The sequence below is a fragment of the Channa argus genome, chromosome 7 (genome assembly GCF_033026475.1).
Source record: "Channa argus isolate prfri chromosome 7, Channa argus male v1.0, whole genome shotgun sequence".
Taxonomy (NCBI): domain Eukaryota; kingdom Metazoa; phylum Chordata; class Actinopteri; order Anabantiformes; family Channidae; genus Channa; species Channa argus.
In genome coordinates, this window is record NC_090203.1 from 16124643 (window position 1) to 16138887 (window position 14245).

Sequence of the window (14245 nt, forward strand, 5' to 3'; positions counted from 1 at the left end):
TATTTTGGTGGAAAACGGAAACCGGAAACGCGACTGACCTCGTATTCTGACAGACTCTTGTTTCAGGCGCTTGTTTCTCCATTTTTTTTCTCCCTCCCTGTCGGTGTTAAGAGTACTGCGTTGAGTTTCGGTATTTACCTGTCCAGCTCCGGAATAACGTTACCGACCGACCGAACGTCGAGGACTGTTTATGGTTTCAAATAGCAAACTGCAACCTATTATCTCAGAGGTCCAGCCATGGGTATGAGCGGGGCGGGGAGGTGGGGAGAGGGGGATTTAAATTTCTCTTTCGTCCCAGCAGCTTCTTTTGATTTGTAGTAAACGGAGCGCAGGAGCTGAACCGAGCGGCGTCGTTTTGACTGCTAAAAAGTTGTCCGTCGATTTTAGAACCGAAGACTTTACAACAGACTGGTTCGGTCGTTTTATTTTTTTGGCAATAGTGTTTGGAGTTTTGTTTTTTATTGTTAGTTTTTTTGTGGAGAGTGGAGGTGGCGAGCTGAACGCGGCTCACAGAGTCGGGACTGACCGCTGGAGTTGGTCCTGAAAATGGAGGCTGTTATCGAGAAGGAATGCAGCGCGCTTGGGGGACTCTTCCAGGCTCTTATCGGAGACATGAAAGTAAGTGAAGCTAAAGATTGTAAGTGTTTTTCGAGAGTTTAACAACTAGCTAACTCCTAAGCATCAGTATACATTTTTAATTTTAGATATCATTCAACAGATAGACATGGTTAACTAACATCGTGTTAACTAATTAAATAATGAACTAACAACCTAATTTAGCTAGCTAACATGTTAAGTAAACCAACGACTATTTAACATAAATTTAGCCACCTTCTCATTTAAAATGTAAAAGTGGATAAACAAAAAGGAGTCGATTTGATGTTTATGGCTGTTAGTATAGTGTCAACGGTCCTTATATTAAACTTAGATGGTTTCTTTTTCTGGTAGATCGTAAAATATTATAACACGCACTATATTATACTTTTTTCTATCTCACATATTGGACTTGGTCCAGTTTGAAGGGGACATGGCAGCCAACATCCTATAAAGGCCAAATAGGGCCAGGCCATCATATTGTTACGTTATTTTTGACACAGCTTGGGTGATGAGACAATTAGGAGATTCCCCAGCTGTTCTACTTGCCTGAAGGAATTTCTGGAATGCAGCTGTCAGGGTAGGAACCTGGCCACAGGGACCCAAGGTTTTGACATCTGTGGGTCAAATGGCCAGCCATGAGGGTCTACTGGAGTCAGAAAGTTTGTTATGAATACGGCTCCGAGATTCAGCACTTTGCACAGTGTTAACGTCTTACTTGACTAGATGGTTCATGTTCTTCCTGTCTCTTGATTGAAAGACAAAGACAACACCAATCTAAATATGCAAATGCCTACTGTTTTTATTTAGATTTTATAGAATTCAAATATATATCCAGCAATGTTTTAGTTTTAAGGTGAAACTAATAATGCTGCATACTTAAAAATTGTCAGCCCACTTTAACTTTCTATGTAAGCTGAATCTGCCAATTGAGGTTAAGAAATGATAGGGAAAATGCAAAGGAAACCCATGCTGTTATATTTAATATGGTGGTAACACCCAGTGTTGATGGTGGTGGTCTCTTTAGAGAGAGAGAGAGAGAGAGACGCAGACTGTGTTCAGAGGCTGGGATGAGACACCTGCAGAGAGACAGAAGAGCAAGAGGGCAGAGTTCTTAAACTGTAGAATGATGTAAGGCAAAATGGGAGAGGGGATGATTGAGGTGCTGTGGGTTAGTTGAGTTGGTTGTTGGGTGTAATGTTTGACAGCATAACATGACATTCCTCAGGCCAATGATATTAGTAGCACATCAGTGACAAACATGTGCTCATGCCGTATCCATCACTTTAGCTTCTCCTATCATACTGCCACGTTAGCCTCCTCTTTTTTAATGCATTAGTCCACTTATTTCCTGATAATTTTGATAAAAGGCCCTTCAACTATTTTCAGCTCAGGACCTGATTTAGGTAAATTTAGAGCCCCATCGGGAACCAGGCTCATTATACTATTGTATTAATGCTCTTGTTATGTGGAGCTCTTTCCAAAAGAGCCCTGTGTGACCCATTTTGCAACTTAACACATGCAGTACTTGATGATAATGTCTGTTCTCCCATTAATGTATAATGTACTAAAAAGGGGAAAAGTAAGACACACTAGTTGAAAAAGGAATACTAGCTGTTTGGAAAACTTTGAAAGTGATCTGTTATTATATCTTATTTTGTATTCAGATCCTGGTACAATCCTGCTAGCTTTCATCTTATAGCTTAAATTTCTGCGTCTCCGGGTCTACCAGCAAAAATATGGAAAAGCTACTTTTGGGTTGATAAAAGTAGGGTAACATGCATGGGAAAGCATAGCCTTAGTTCTGTTTAGCCCTGCAGGTGAGGTGAGGCCTCACGTGGGTTGAATGGTTACATAACAGTGGGAATGGTGACATATGTTCTGATTGTTGTCTTCATGTTTGCTTCACCCCCCCCCCCCCCCCCCCCCCCCCCCCCCCCACAGAGCAGCTACCCTGTTTGGGAGGACTTTACCACCAAGGCTGGCAAACTGCAGTCACAACTCAGGTAACAACCTGTTTATGTGGACAACACATTTGTATGTTTCTGTGTTTTATGATTAACAGACACATAAATGATAATTGCAGTAGCTACTTAAGCATTTAATTTCACTAGTAACTTCAATAATATCCTGGCTGGGTAGGAGAAAATTTTGAAATATTACAAAAGCAGTTTGTGCTTGGCTGAGGTTTCAAAGTTAGTTAATTAGTAAAGGCAAATTGAGACAAAGTGCAGTTAAAAACAGTGTAGTGTAGTAAGTGGTATTGGGTAGAAATGCACATACATTTTCATTTTCTTTTTGTTGTTTTTTCTGACAATTATTTGAATATTTTGCTTTTAACAAAGTGAAACTTTTCATGGCCAAGTAAATGTCACTATGGTTGCATAACATCTCTGATAAACCATGGTTATGTGTAAGTGGCCACGTGTCCTTTGATGAACAAGCCAAGGCTGATTTAAATTAAACATCATTTCCTAAAAATACTGTCCAAGGCTCATTCTCCCCCATTTTTCTTCTTTAACCCTGACTTAATTTTTTCTTTTAAAAAACAATTTGCCTACCTCCTGCCAAAATAATTTCAAGTGTTTTGTTAATGATAGATGCCAGTCCCAGCCACTTCTGTTAGTTGATTTTAAGTGGTCATGTGTCACGAGAGAAACAACTAATGACAGTTAGCAGGTTCTAGCAGGTACAGCAAGTGTGGATGTCTTGCGGTCTAAATTATTCTTGGATTAACAGTGGATAGTAGTTCTCTTAGAATTAGCTGGGGTCATTGACTCCTGGGGCCACTCAGTGTTCCAATCTTTCATTTTGTCAGTATTCGGGCCTATTTTTAGTGATATGTTATTAAAGGTTCTCCATCATTTAGGGGGCAAATATGTGGGCCTGTAATGCTAAAGCTCAAGGGGGTATTTGTAGGTTATTTCTCATGAGTGGCTGTTTGCAGTGTTTGGCTGTAACATGTTACAAGTAAATACTTTACTAAATAAATACTTTTCCCACTAACGAGTAGTTTAAACACTTAAAAATAAATGTTAAGTACTTATACAACAGTTAATACCTCCAAAAACAACTCATTGTTAATATTACATATTCTTATTACCTTTATTTTATCTGGGCAAAAGGGAATAAGAAATTGTCTGGTAGTGGTAAGATTCTTCCCACTGTGAAAACCACAACCTAAAACACTTATTAAGACAGCTCAACAATGTACAGTAAAGCTGGTGGAGAAAGAAGAGCACACGATGACTGCAGAGGACGCCTGTAGCCCTTCAATGGCTGAGCAACTAAAACTGGATTTTAATTGTCAACAGCAGGTTATAACACGCAACATAGAACTAACAAACTTGTGGCTACATATGTGATGGAATCGTTGCCCACTTAAACAATTGACTCCATCTTTAAGACCCAAATCCATCAGAAAAGTAATATAACAAGTAATGCAATGAGTTACTTTTGACAGGGAGTAATAAGTAATAATATTACTTTCGGAAATGAAAACAAAAAAGAAAATGAAAAATAGAAAGGAAGAGCAACTGGAGGAGTGGTTAGCAGATGAGGTTAGAAATATAAACACGACTTTATTGATTTGTTCTTCTCTCCATTCAACAAGTATTAATTTGCTAACACTGAGGTAACTTTATTTTCCACTTTCTATTTAATTCTACTTCTTCAGGAAATACTACTCTGCTAAATGTGACAGCGTCACATTTTTGTTTACATTATTTGTTGTGGAAGTATAACAGAAACATATGCAAATGTCTCCAAACATAACCCGCATATCTTCATATATGTAAAGAAAGCATAATAGTATAAGTATTATTCCAGCCTAAGACATTACTGACGTAATGATCAACAAATAATTCAATCAGTTATGTTACTGGTCATGGTCAGTTGAACCTACAGTATGTCAGTTGGCTATTTTATTCTTTACTAGTAAGATAATTTATTTCCTTCAATACCGTATGTCTTGAATGCCATTCAAAAAAAGACACCCATGTTTCTGTGTTTTAGACTAATGTCTGCCTTTTGCTTGGCCTACGCCCTGCTCCAGGCTGCAGTGGTTAAATCAGAGGGCTGGCTTCTTTCCCATTAAAAAACTTTGCTATCTGGGCTCATGGTGACCTACAAAGCATTTTCTGTCTGCTTTAAAGCCTGTCTCTAGCCACTACAAATTTGGGCATGCCATCCCTTTTTACTATAGCGTAACCCCCCTTTTCAATATAGCATAAAGTACCATCCACCCATGGACCCCTGTGGGTACTGGACTTTCATTAAGGGAAACACACATACGCACACACACACACACACACACGCCATGTAAAACACAGACACACCCACCTTCCCTCCTTGACCCGAATAAGTGACTAGCCAGCAGTGGTAGCATCATATGTCTCTGTGTAATGACGTGCCCAGGCAGACCACTCTGTAATCTAGCCCCCCTGCTCCCCTCTCACAAAGCAACTACAAAATACACCAATTACAGCATTGGAGCTGCTCTGCCATTTTTTTATTTTTATGTTTTTACGACGATTAAAGAAAGAGGGGCTGGGATGCAATAAAGACTAGCTGATTTCTAATCACAGTCTCCTTTTAACTGACAGTTTTGTCTGTTAGGTGGGTCAGAGTTAATGCAGCTGTGTCATAGCTAGGCATCCACTAAGGGCCCCTCCTTCTTCGTAAAAGTTCATATTGCGAGGAAACAGAACAGACAACCTTAAAACTTTAAACTCAGCTGATAAATTGTATAGTTATACAACGTTTTTGGGCTAAAGAAGTAGGTTCATAGTTTTTAGACAGTAGATGCGCAAGCCAATTGGTAGATTGAGAAAATGTTTGACAGACAGATGCATACATTACACCCATTTATACATATAAAAAGAACTCTGAGTGCTATTTTTGTCATGGTTCTTGGTATGTGGTGTCTGAAGCAAGTAGAGTTAAACACAACCTCTTTCAATGATTCTGAATTTTTACAGGCATTCCAGCATATGTTGAACTAAAAATAGATGGGGGCAGCAGTACCGAATGTATCACTGTCTTAAACAGCAGTCTGCTGTACTACACCAGGGTATGTGGGGGCTCTTGTAAAATAGATATGTTAAAATTGTTTGTCTTGACTCCAGGACAGGGGCGTTTGCGGATTTTAAGGCCAAAAGTAGCAATCTGATCATTGATAGAGTCGCCTGTACAGCTCAAGGCTAGTAGCTGCAATGTGTTTTTTTTTCCTTTAAAAATATCTTTCATAGACCAATGCAGTACATGTATACAGTAAATTAGTGGAAGCAGATATCAGTTGGAGGTAGCTCTGATGACTACACATGACTTTAAATAGAAAGGAATCTGTGTTTGCCTGAGCCTATGTTTCTGTTTCCATTTAGAGGATACACCCTGGGATCTTCTGGTCACCTCTGAAACAAGACAGCACTTAGAGTATTAGCCACTATTATATTAAGTTTATGGGGGAAATTATGTTAGTATTCAACCAGTGATGTTCCATCATTAAGTGGGCTGGTAATTCAGTCTCAATATATCAGATCTGGACATATTAACTTTTTCATTACATAGGTTGTTTTTCATCAAAATGTGGTACCTACACACAGATAGGTACCAACAATGAGGAGCAGACAATTGCCATCTGGAGCTTTATTTATGCTTATGTGTCAAATCTATGCAAAGTGGTAGTCAGGTATGGTGTAGCCATATAGCCTACACTCTAACTTAAACTGTATTTTCTTCCTTTATCAACATCAACCAACTTACCTTTATGTGACACATTATGAAAACAATATAAACAATTTTGTTCCAGCCGCATGTGGAACTTAAGAGTCCTCAACACATATATTGCTGGTGCTTTTGTTTTATCCAACTGGGAAAGGTACCTTTCTTTCTTTCTTTAAATAAATTCCCAGGTTGGGTTATAAAGGTTTATTTTTAGTCCACGGTAAATCAGTATTCACAAATTAATGTACTCATAGTTAGGACAAAAAGCCTTTTGTAGCTGAGCGTGCCTTGGAAGATTTCCAGACATTTGTGTTTCTTTGTGCAGTCTGCGTGACTGATAGGCAGTCTCGCCTCATTTTAAGGAGATCAGATGTCACATTACGTGCGTTTGCACACATGGACACACCAAAGTCTTTTATCTCTCTACCTGTGATCTTTATCATGAGACAGCTGTTTTTTCTGAAAAGACCAGTCAGTCTTTGGAGTTAACCTGCAAGTTAGACATCTTCTTGCCAGCCAGCAAAGTTAGTCAGGCAGTCAGACACGCAATCCTTTGGGGTACCAGTGAGATGCTGCCTATAATGAATAAAACAGAAAACAAATTTTAAACCAGACTTTCTCTCTGGGTTTAGATTTTGCCCCTTCTTCAGGCTGTTCTGTATAAGCAGTGTTTTATGCTACAGCTTTTAAATAGCTTGTAAATATGACACAAGATGACAGAGAAACTGGTACTTGCTAGAGTCCCTTTTTCCAATTTAGAGCTGAACAGGGTAGATCCTATGCTGATCCATTCATTGACCTGTCAGTGTGGCAAGCTCTGCTGAGCCAGGCAGATTCCAGCAGTCTCTAAGTAATCAAGTAGACATTCCTCACACAGCAGGACACATTTAAGTTTAGACTTACACACATACTAGCTGTATAAGTAAAAAAATGTCGTTACTAATAGGCTGATATGATATTAGCTTTGTAGCGCACATACATGCACAATATATATACAATATATATTTATGCAGAAAATAAACATTTGCTCTCCACCTATTTGAACAAAATACGTATTTCCCCCCTAATCTGATTAGTTTTTGACTTTGCTAGTGTATTCTTACATCTGTGTTTTATTACTGCAGTTGATCAGCCATAACCTTGAATATGTGTGATCAAGTAACCGTTGACTGAGTTCCTGCTTCTGTTCTGGTTTATAATTTTTTTTATACAGATTTTATTTTATTTTTTCAACTTATTTGATATTGTTTCTTATAAGTTCATATCAAGGTTTTTCTTTATCCGTTTGTTTTTTTTTTCCTCTTTTCTCCAAGGGCGACAATAGTGGCTGTAGCTGCCTTCCTGGATGCCTTTCAGAAAGTGGCCGATCTGGCTACCAACTCACGAGGTAGGAATAGATGTAGACTGACGGTTAAATGAATGGTCTCCTCTGTCAACCCTATTCCCTATCAAGTTTTTAAAAAAATCAGGATTCAGTCTTGAAGGACCTCTGTTGTAGCAATCTTGACGGGATTAAAACAGTTAGCTCACTGTTTAAAGTTCTGGGTCTGGTCAACTATCTGTAAGTTTTTTTTTCTGTGTAGCTCTACTGTGCTTTACTGATACATTCTGTGAGTTGGTTGTTTTATTGTATAGGTAGTAAATCTGTCAGTATGCTGTTTGAAGCTCTGCTGCTGGGTTCTACTTTAACCTCGTTGGCCCTTCTTTCCTCTTCTTTTGGCTCCCACCCCCACATACTCTACATCTGGGTTTTCTGGAAGAGACAGCTTGGACCATGTATGTTTACTAGATAGAAAGAGTGAGATGGTCTCATCCCTTCATAGCTTTGATACCTACAGCCCAACTCTGTGCTAATAATAGGAACTGTGGCAGACACACATTCATCACTTCACACAATGCATAGAGAAAGCGGGGGGGGGGGGGGGGGGTGTAGAGCCTGAGAGAGATGGGGGGAGCACAAGCATTCATCAGTCTTTCTCTGTTCCTTTTAGTTTTCTTTCTCCCTCTCTCTCTCTGTGTAACACACAGTTTAAATATTTGCTGCAAAGGATTTAGACTAGTCAGCTGAAGAGAGTTGCATCATGTATCATCTGCTCTTTCGTCACTTTCTCTACCTATTTTTTCAATATACTGTGTCTTCGGTGTCATGTAATACATATTTTTTCTGCTTTGTTGCTCAGGCTTCACTCTATACCTGAGCTGTTATCCACTGTTGCCTGACACCCTGTTATTTATCTGAGGAAGATAACTGGTCCACATCACCCCCTGTCCAGTTTTGTAGGTTTCTGAAAAGGATATAATAAATCATAATTTCGTGCATTTCCAACATTTTTTTTATTGTATTTAGTTTTTATATAACTACGTATCAAGCTACATACTGCTTTCATACATATTGTACGGGCTATTTACTGCTTTGATAATGAAATACACCTAATAAGTTTTAATTTGTAAATCTTAATAATTGTATTTGTTTTGCTGATAATCTGTAAATAATGAAATTACAATTTATGATTAGGTGTTGACACCCTCCAGCCAGTTTTAGACTTTGCAGTAGATCAAATATCTGTTGTAAATACCAGTTTGTGCTACTATTCTAATGACAACTAAAATCCCCTCACAATCTCATGGGCACAAACATACACACTTTGTCTACCTAATGGCAGACTTTCTCCAGATAAGGTTGTGTAATTTTTTTTCCCATAGTGATTAAACAGCTTTTGAGTTAAGCTATAATAGTTGCTATAATGACCAATATGTGCCAGAGGAAAAATAACACTGAGTGAAGATGTTTTTTTTTACATGCGTTTTCATGTGCGTTTTGATGATTTGAGCTTATTCAAGGATCTCTGAACCCATTGTCAAATACAGTTATTAGTTTTTCTTATGAGCCCCGATGTAAACTTATTTTAAAGAAACTAACAATATGTTTGTTTCTTAGTGGACCTCTGGGAAAGCCTGGGGTAGTTAAGATATCGCCTTACTTTATTGTTCATCTACAAAGCATAAAAGCAATGTGTGGGTCTCTACAGCAACCTTGAAGTTAAAGAACATCTGCATTGTTTTGGTCTTAGATCAGGTAGCTCAAGAGTGACAGAGACAGCAACTTCATCCTGATGACCATGATTAGCCAGCGACTGCTGTGGACAGATTATTCTGTACATATAGTAGACTGTGTGTGTGTCTAGGGGTAAAAAAAAATTTTAAAAAACGGAAACCGCCCTGCAAGTTATCTTTGGCAAAATTAACAATCATAAATCAATAATTAACAACTCACAAATTAGACCAGGTTGTCGGCTATGTTGGAGCTATGGAACAGTGAACACACACCTAGATTGGCTTTCTTTATTAAAACAGATACACATGTGCACATATAAACATAAATGAACAGCACACTTATAACCAGATAGTCATTCGCCTTTATAGATCAGTGTGTTCATTCAAACACATGCATAGCCAATAACACTGAGGATTAGCTGAAACCACCTGTTTTATGGTGCTCTGTTGGGCTCTGGTCAGATTTGGACTCTCTCCATAAACATAAGGCTCACTTTGCTTTGTTGTCTCAGTCTGACAAAGGACATTAAAGTTGGCTTTGGCACCTCCCATTGCCTTGTGTTTCGGCATAGTGCTATTTAGCTACCTTCTGCATTTCTAATCAACGTGCCTGCATAGTTTTATTTTTATTTGATGTCTAAGAACATATTCTCATGTTTATCCTTGAAATATCAGGGTTTATTATATACTATTTTGATGTCTTCAAACTAAAACTCCCCTTTTCCTGATCTGTGTCATATCTCTGTGTACATGTTCAGCCATTTTCTTTTTGTCCACATCTTTCATCTTTGCTGCAGTGTTTATTTTAGCAGTAGGTGTTCAGCATAGACAAATTAGTTTTAGCGGCCCTATTGTTTTCAAAATGGATCCAATTATTTCAGCATGGACTAAAGCACTGGTTGGTTGGCTTTGTCTTTCAACAGTGCATTTCTCAAGAATTGATATAATACTGGTTAATCAATGAAGAATGTTTACAGTGTGCATCAGCTTCAAACCACTGAATAACATTTGTGCTGTTAGGCTGACAGCACAAAGAACTAATAACAGTCACAATTAGGCACATTAAACTATCACAGCTTTATCTGAAGCATTCTTCTAAAGAATCAGAAAGAGAGCCTTTAATTAGTTTAGCAAATTTTGGATAACACAATAACAACAAACTTTTAAATTAAAATGTTTTTTTTATTGTTTCTTTATATAAGACTGCAGCTTGTTTAATTTTTTACACTAATAAAAAGTTGAAAGAAGAGACAGAAGATTAGTGCCTTAAACAGACTGTAACCTCTACAGTAGTGTGTTCACTGGGCCATTCCAGACACATACTTAAGGGCCGGACATAGCAAGCTGACCCTTGGACTGTTGCGGAGCATATATTAGCTTCATCTTTGCAGTGTGTCCCACACCATTCGATGCTAGTTGAACTCTGTTTCAGTGGCTTGTCCGCCAGTTGGACATGTTGAATTTTTGAGACAATAAACTACCCAGTACAAATTTCTAGTTATAACTTCTTATCAGACATATCCTCAATTAGGATTAGCATTATTAAACTGTCTGTGCAGAGCCAGATTGCTGTGAAATGGCAAGCTAACTCTGCTTTTATTACGGTTTGTATATCCAATGTCCATGGCCTCACAGCTAGAAGGTCAAAGGTCTACATCCCTAGCTATCTGTGGAGTGTGGAGTTTCTGTGTGGAGTTTCCCTGTTTTCCCCATGTTTGTGTGGGTTTCCTCTTGGTGCTCTGAATTTTCTCCCACTGTCCAAAGACATGCATGCATGTTGAATGGTTGTCTGTGTATGTGTCTCTGTGTTGGCCCTGAGTTAGACTGGTTACCTGTCCAGGTTGTACTCTATGCCCTATGACAGCTGGGATTGGCTGCCCCAGAGAAGGGGCCCGATGCAGCAGTTGGTTTTCATTGGCGTCAGCTTGGTGTGTCACAGCCCTTAGGCAGGGGTGTAAAATATGTCATAACTTTGACAGTTAGTTGTTTTAAACATTGTAAAAGGTATTTAGTTGACCCCAGAGTGGAGGATAGTTGGGCACAGCTTCATTATGGCACCTAAACATACCATTCCTCTATGTGAACTCAGCTATACAAACTTAAATCTCTTCGTTTTTTTTTTTCCTGTTTCATTAGACTATAATGCTACTTGTACCTTATTATGCAAGTTGCTTTGGATAAAAGTTAACTAAACTAAATGTCCCAAAAAACTAAATGTATATAATTCAGTTCAAAGTTTTCTAATATATTTTATACATTTAAAAAAAACATATTTATATTTTGAGATTGTGTTGAATTTTCTTGGTGGTCAAAATGTCAGTTCTTTCCATTTGAAATTAAATCTACTTTGTACAACAATAAACTGAAGGGGTCTGAAGCTTCCTGAAGACACTAGGCCTTTTCTCAGAAGCTGAAAACATTGCATGCACACACTTTGTCTTTATTCCTGTACTTAAAAAACAAACGAGCACCACAAACCTTTCTATAATAGGTCTAATGATTCTATTTGATTTAAACTCATGTGATTAAATGTTAATGATTAAACCTCTTTAGGACTGACTTGATATAAGTATTTAAATCACGCAACATGAAACAGTGGGATGCTGAAAAACAAGCTGAGCAAATGGTGTCTGGGAATTTGCTAAAAGGAAAAAATTGACAATCCTGGTAATTAGCTCCTAGCTTTTAGTTATTTATTTAGACTTCTTTTGTAAGTACTGTGATTTGATTACAAAACTCTAGTATTCATACAAGTAACATTCTGATAATAATCTCCTTAGCTTATTATCACCTCCTACAAAACTCGATTTTACTTTGTTACATAAAAGTAGCTCCCCACAGAGATGTTCTTTAAATTTTGATTAAGTTTTCACACAAGTGCTCCGTGGTCATAATGCATCTAAGATCTTATTATTTACCCGCTTCCACTAATTAACTGGGCACAAATATTGAAGAAGGACACAGTGAATCTATGAATGGAGTATGGAGTTGTATGGAAAACAAATACTTTTCCTACTGCATACATGTCTTCTAAAGTGCTCCTGCTTTCTTGCCAGTGTCTTGTACTAAATGTTTATCAGGTCATCACAATGTCTTGCCTGAAGTTTGACCATGTAAGCTAAATGTACAGACTGCATACTTTTATTAGTTTGTGATTTCTTTCTTAAATTTTGTATAATAATAGCCTAAAGCCAGAGAAATGGCTTCAAAACATAAATTGGTATTTTGTAAAAGTCATTTCATCTTTATTTTGTTGGCTTAGGAAAAACAGATGATGTGAGCCATATTATCTCTCTCTCTGAAAATGCAAATCTGCACTGGTCATTGGTGTAGAACAAGTCAAAACTCTGTTTAATCTATGCAGAGATGGAGAGAGAACAGGGATAAATAGAAAAAGTAAAAGAACAGATTCGTTGGAGAATAATCCTTTGTCTTGTTTCAACAAGCATCAATTCATTTTCCATGTAGATCCAGTCTTTCAACCTGTTTTGAATGGAAATATAATTTCATCATAGTTTCCTTCATAATTTGTTATTATTTATTATTATATCTATTTTTGTGTATATACAGTATATACCAGTGCTACCTCTTTGTGATATTGCGTTTAGGGTGAGTGATTTGTAAGTCAGCCATAATGAAGCAGCTGATGGCAACAACACAGAGAAATTAGATCATTCTATAAAAAGACAAGACAAGGAGCACAAAACTCAAAAATAAACATAATGCAATCTTGACCCTTTCCAGGAAGAACTCTATATTGGCTTTCAATTTCTCAATTGAAAACAAAAAATAATCATTGTTATGGACAATTCTAAGTACTAAGCAGAATATCTTCATTTTAATTACAGTACTCCACTAAGAAAATGCCTTTTAAACAATACTAATGATAATAATTATGGCTAAACATACATTAATTATTAAAATTAGGGTCTTATATCACTATTGGTAAAGATGGAGCTGATTTTAACCACTTTATGTGCTCACAGGTGATCCTTTATTACTTCATAAAAAATACTTAATATTTTTATTTTAAAACCACCGCTGGGTATTAATGTTGTGGCTGATTGGTGTATAGTATGTGTAATCTGAAAAAAAGAAAAATCCTTTTACATATTGTAACGATGTAAACAAACATGACTGCAAAATGTAAACACTACAAGCAGCTGTGCAGCAATAATGAAAAGCAGCCCTTGCAAGGGTAGTGACTGCATTATCTGTAAATTTTAAACTGATAACAGAATAAAGCCCCTCATTAGGGCAATTACTTTAGAAACAATAGTTTTTGACTTGGTGCCTACAGATTTCAGGATATGAATTAGAAGCTTTATTATCATTATTGAGTTGACATATATTTAACATTTAATGTTACAATGTTATTTCTCCTTTGCATTTAACCCATCCCCATAGAGGGATGAGTGGGCAGCCACAGGCTCAGGCACTGAGTGTCTCACTCAAGGACACACCTGGTGTGTGGGCTGGGATTTCGACCAGGGGACTTATGCATTCCAGCCTGATGTCCTACCGATTTAGCCACCAGGCCGCATAATGAAGACTTTAGTATCTTAATGGTATTCAGGGGTATGCAGGGGATATTGGATGGACTGAAGGAAGACTGCTTAGCAAGCAAACAACCTTACTAGGTTTACTAAATTTAACATGTTTTAGACATAATTAAATGATATAATGTAAATAATTATTTGAGCAACCCATTTTACCCATCTGGCTGCTCAGGCCACTGAATTGCATGGCAGCTCTGTAGTCATCAGTCTGTCAGTATGTGTGAATGGACATTATAAAGTCCATTATCCTGTAAGGTAGAAAAGCACTGTATTAGTGCAAACCATTTAGTTTAAATCCCAGACTCTCACCTTGA

General features: G+C 37.6%; 1 protein-coding gene across 5 annotated transcripts in view; it reads left to right on the forward strand.

Moving 5' to 3' along the window:
* The first annotated feature begins 76 nt into the window (after positions 1 to 76).
* LOC137129870 (protein MTSS 1-like) overlaps positions 77 to 14245 on the forward strand; it is a 45709-nt gene continuing 31540 nt past the window's right edge. For 3 of the 5 annotated variants that reach the window (XM_067509253.1, XM_067509257.1, XM_067509254.1), the window contains exons 1-3: positions 78 to 618; positions 2539 to 2600; positions 7632 to 7705. In XM_067509253.1, the coding sequence (XP_067365354.1) occupies positions 547 to 618; positions 2539 to 2600; positions 7632 to 7705 (208 nt within the window). In that variant the 5' untranslated portion in view covers positions 78 to 546. Of the gene's footprint in view, positions 619 to 2538; positions 2601 to 7631; positions 7706 to 14245 lie in introns of all 5 variants that reach the window. The other 2 variants (XM_067509258.1, XM_067509255.1) reach the window with 2 other exon arrangements.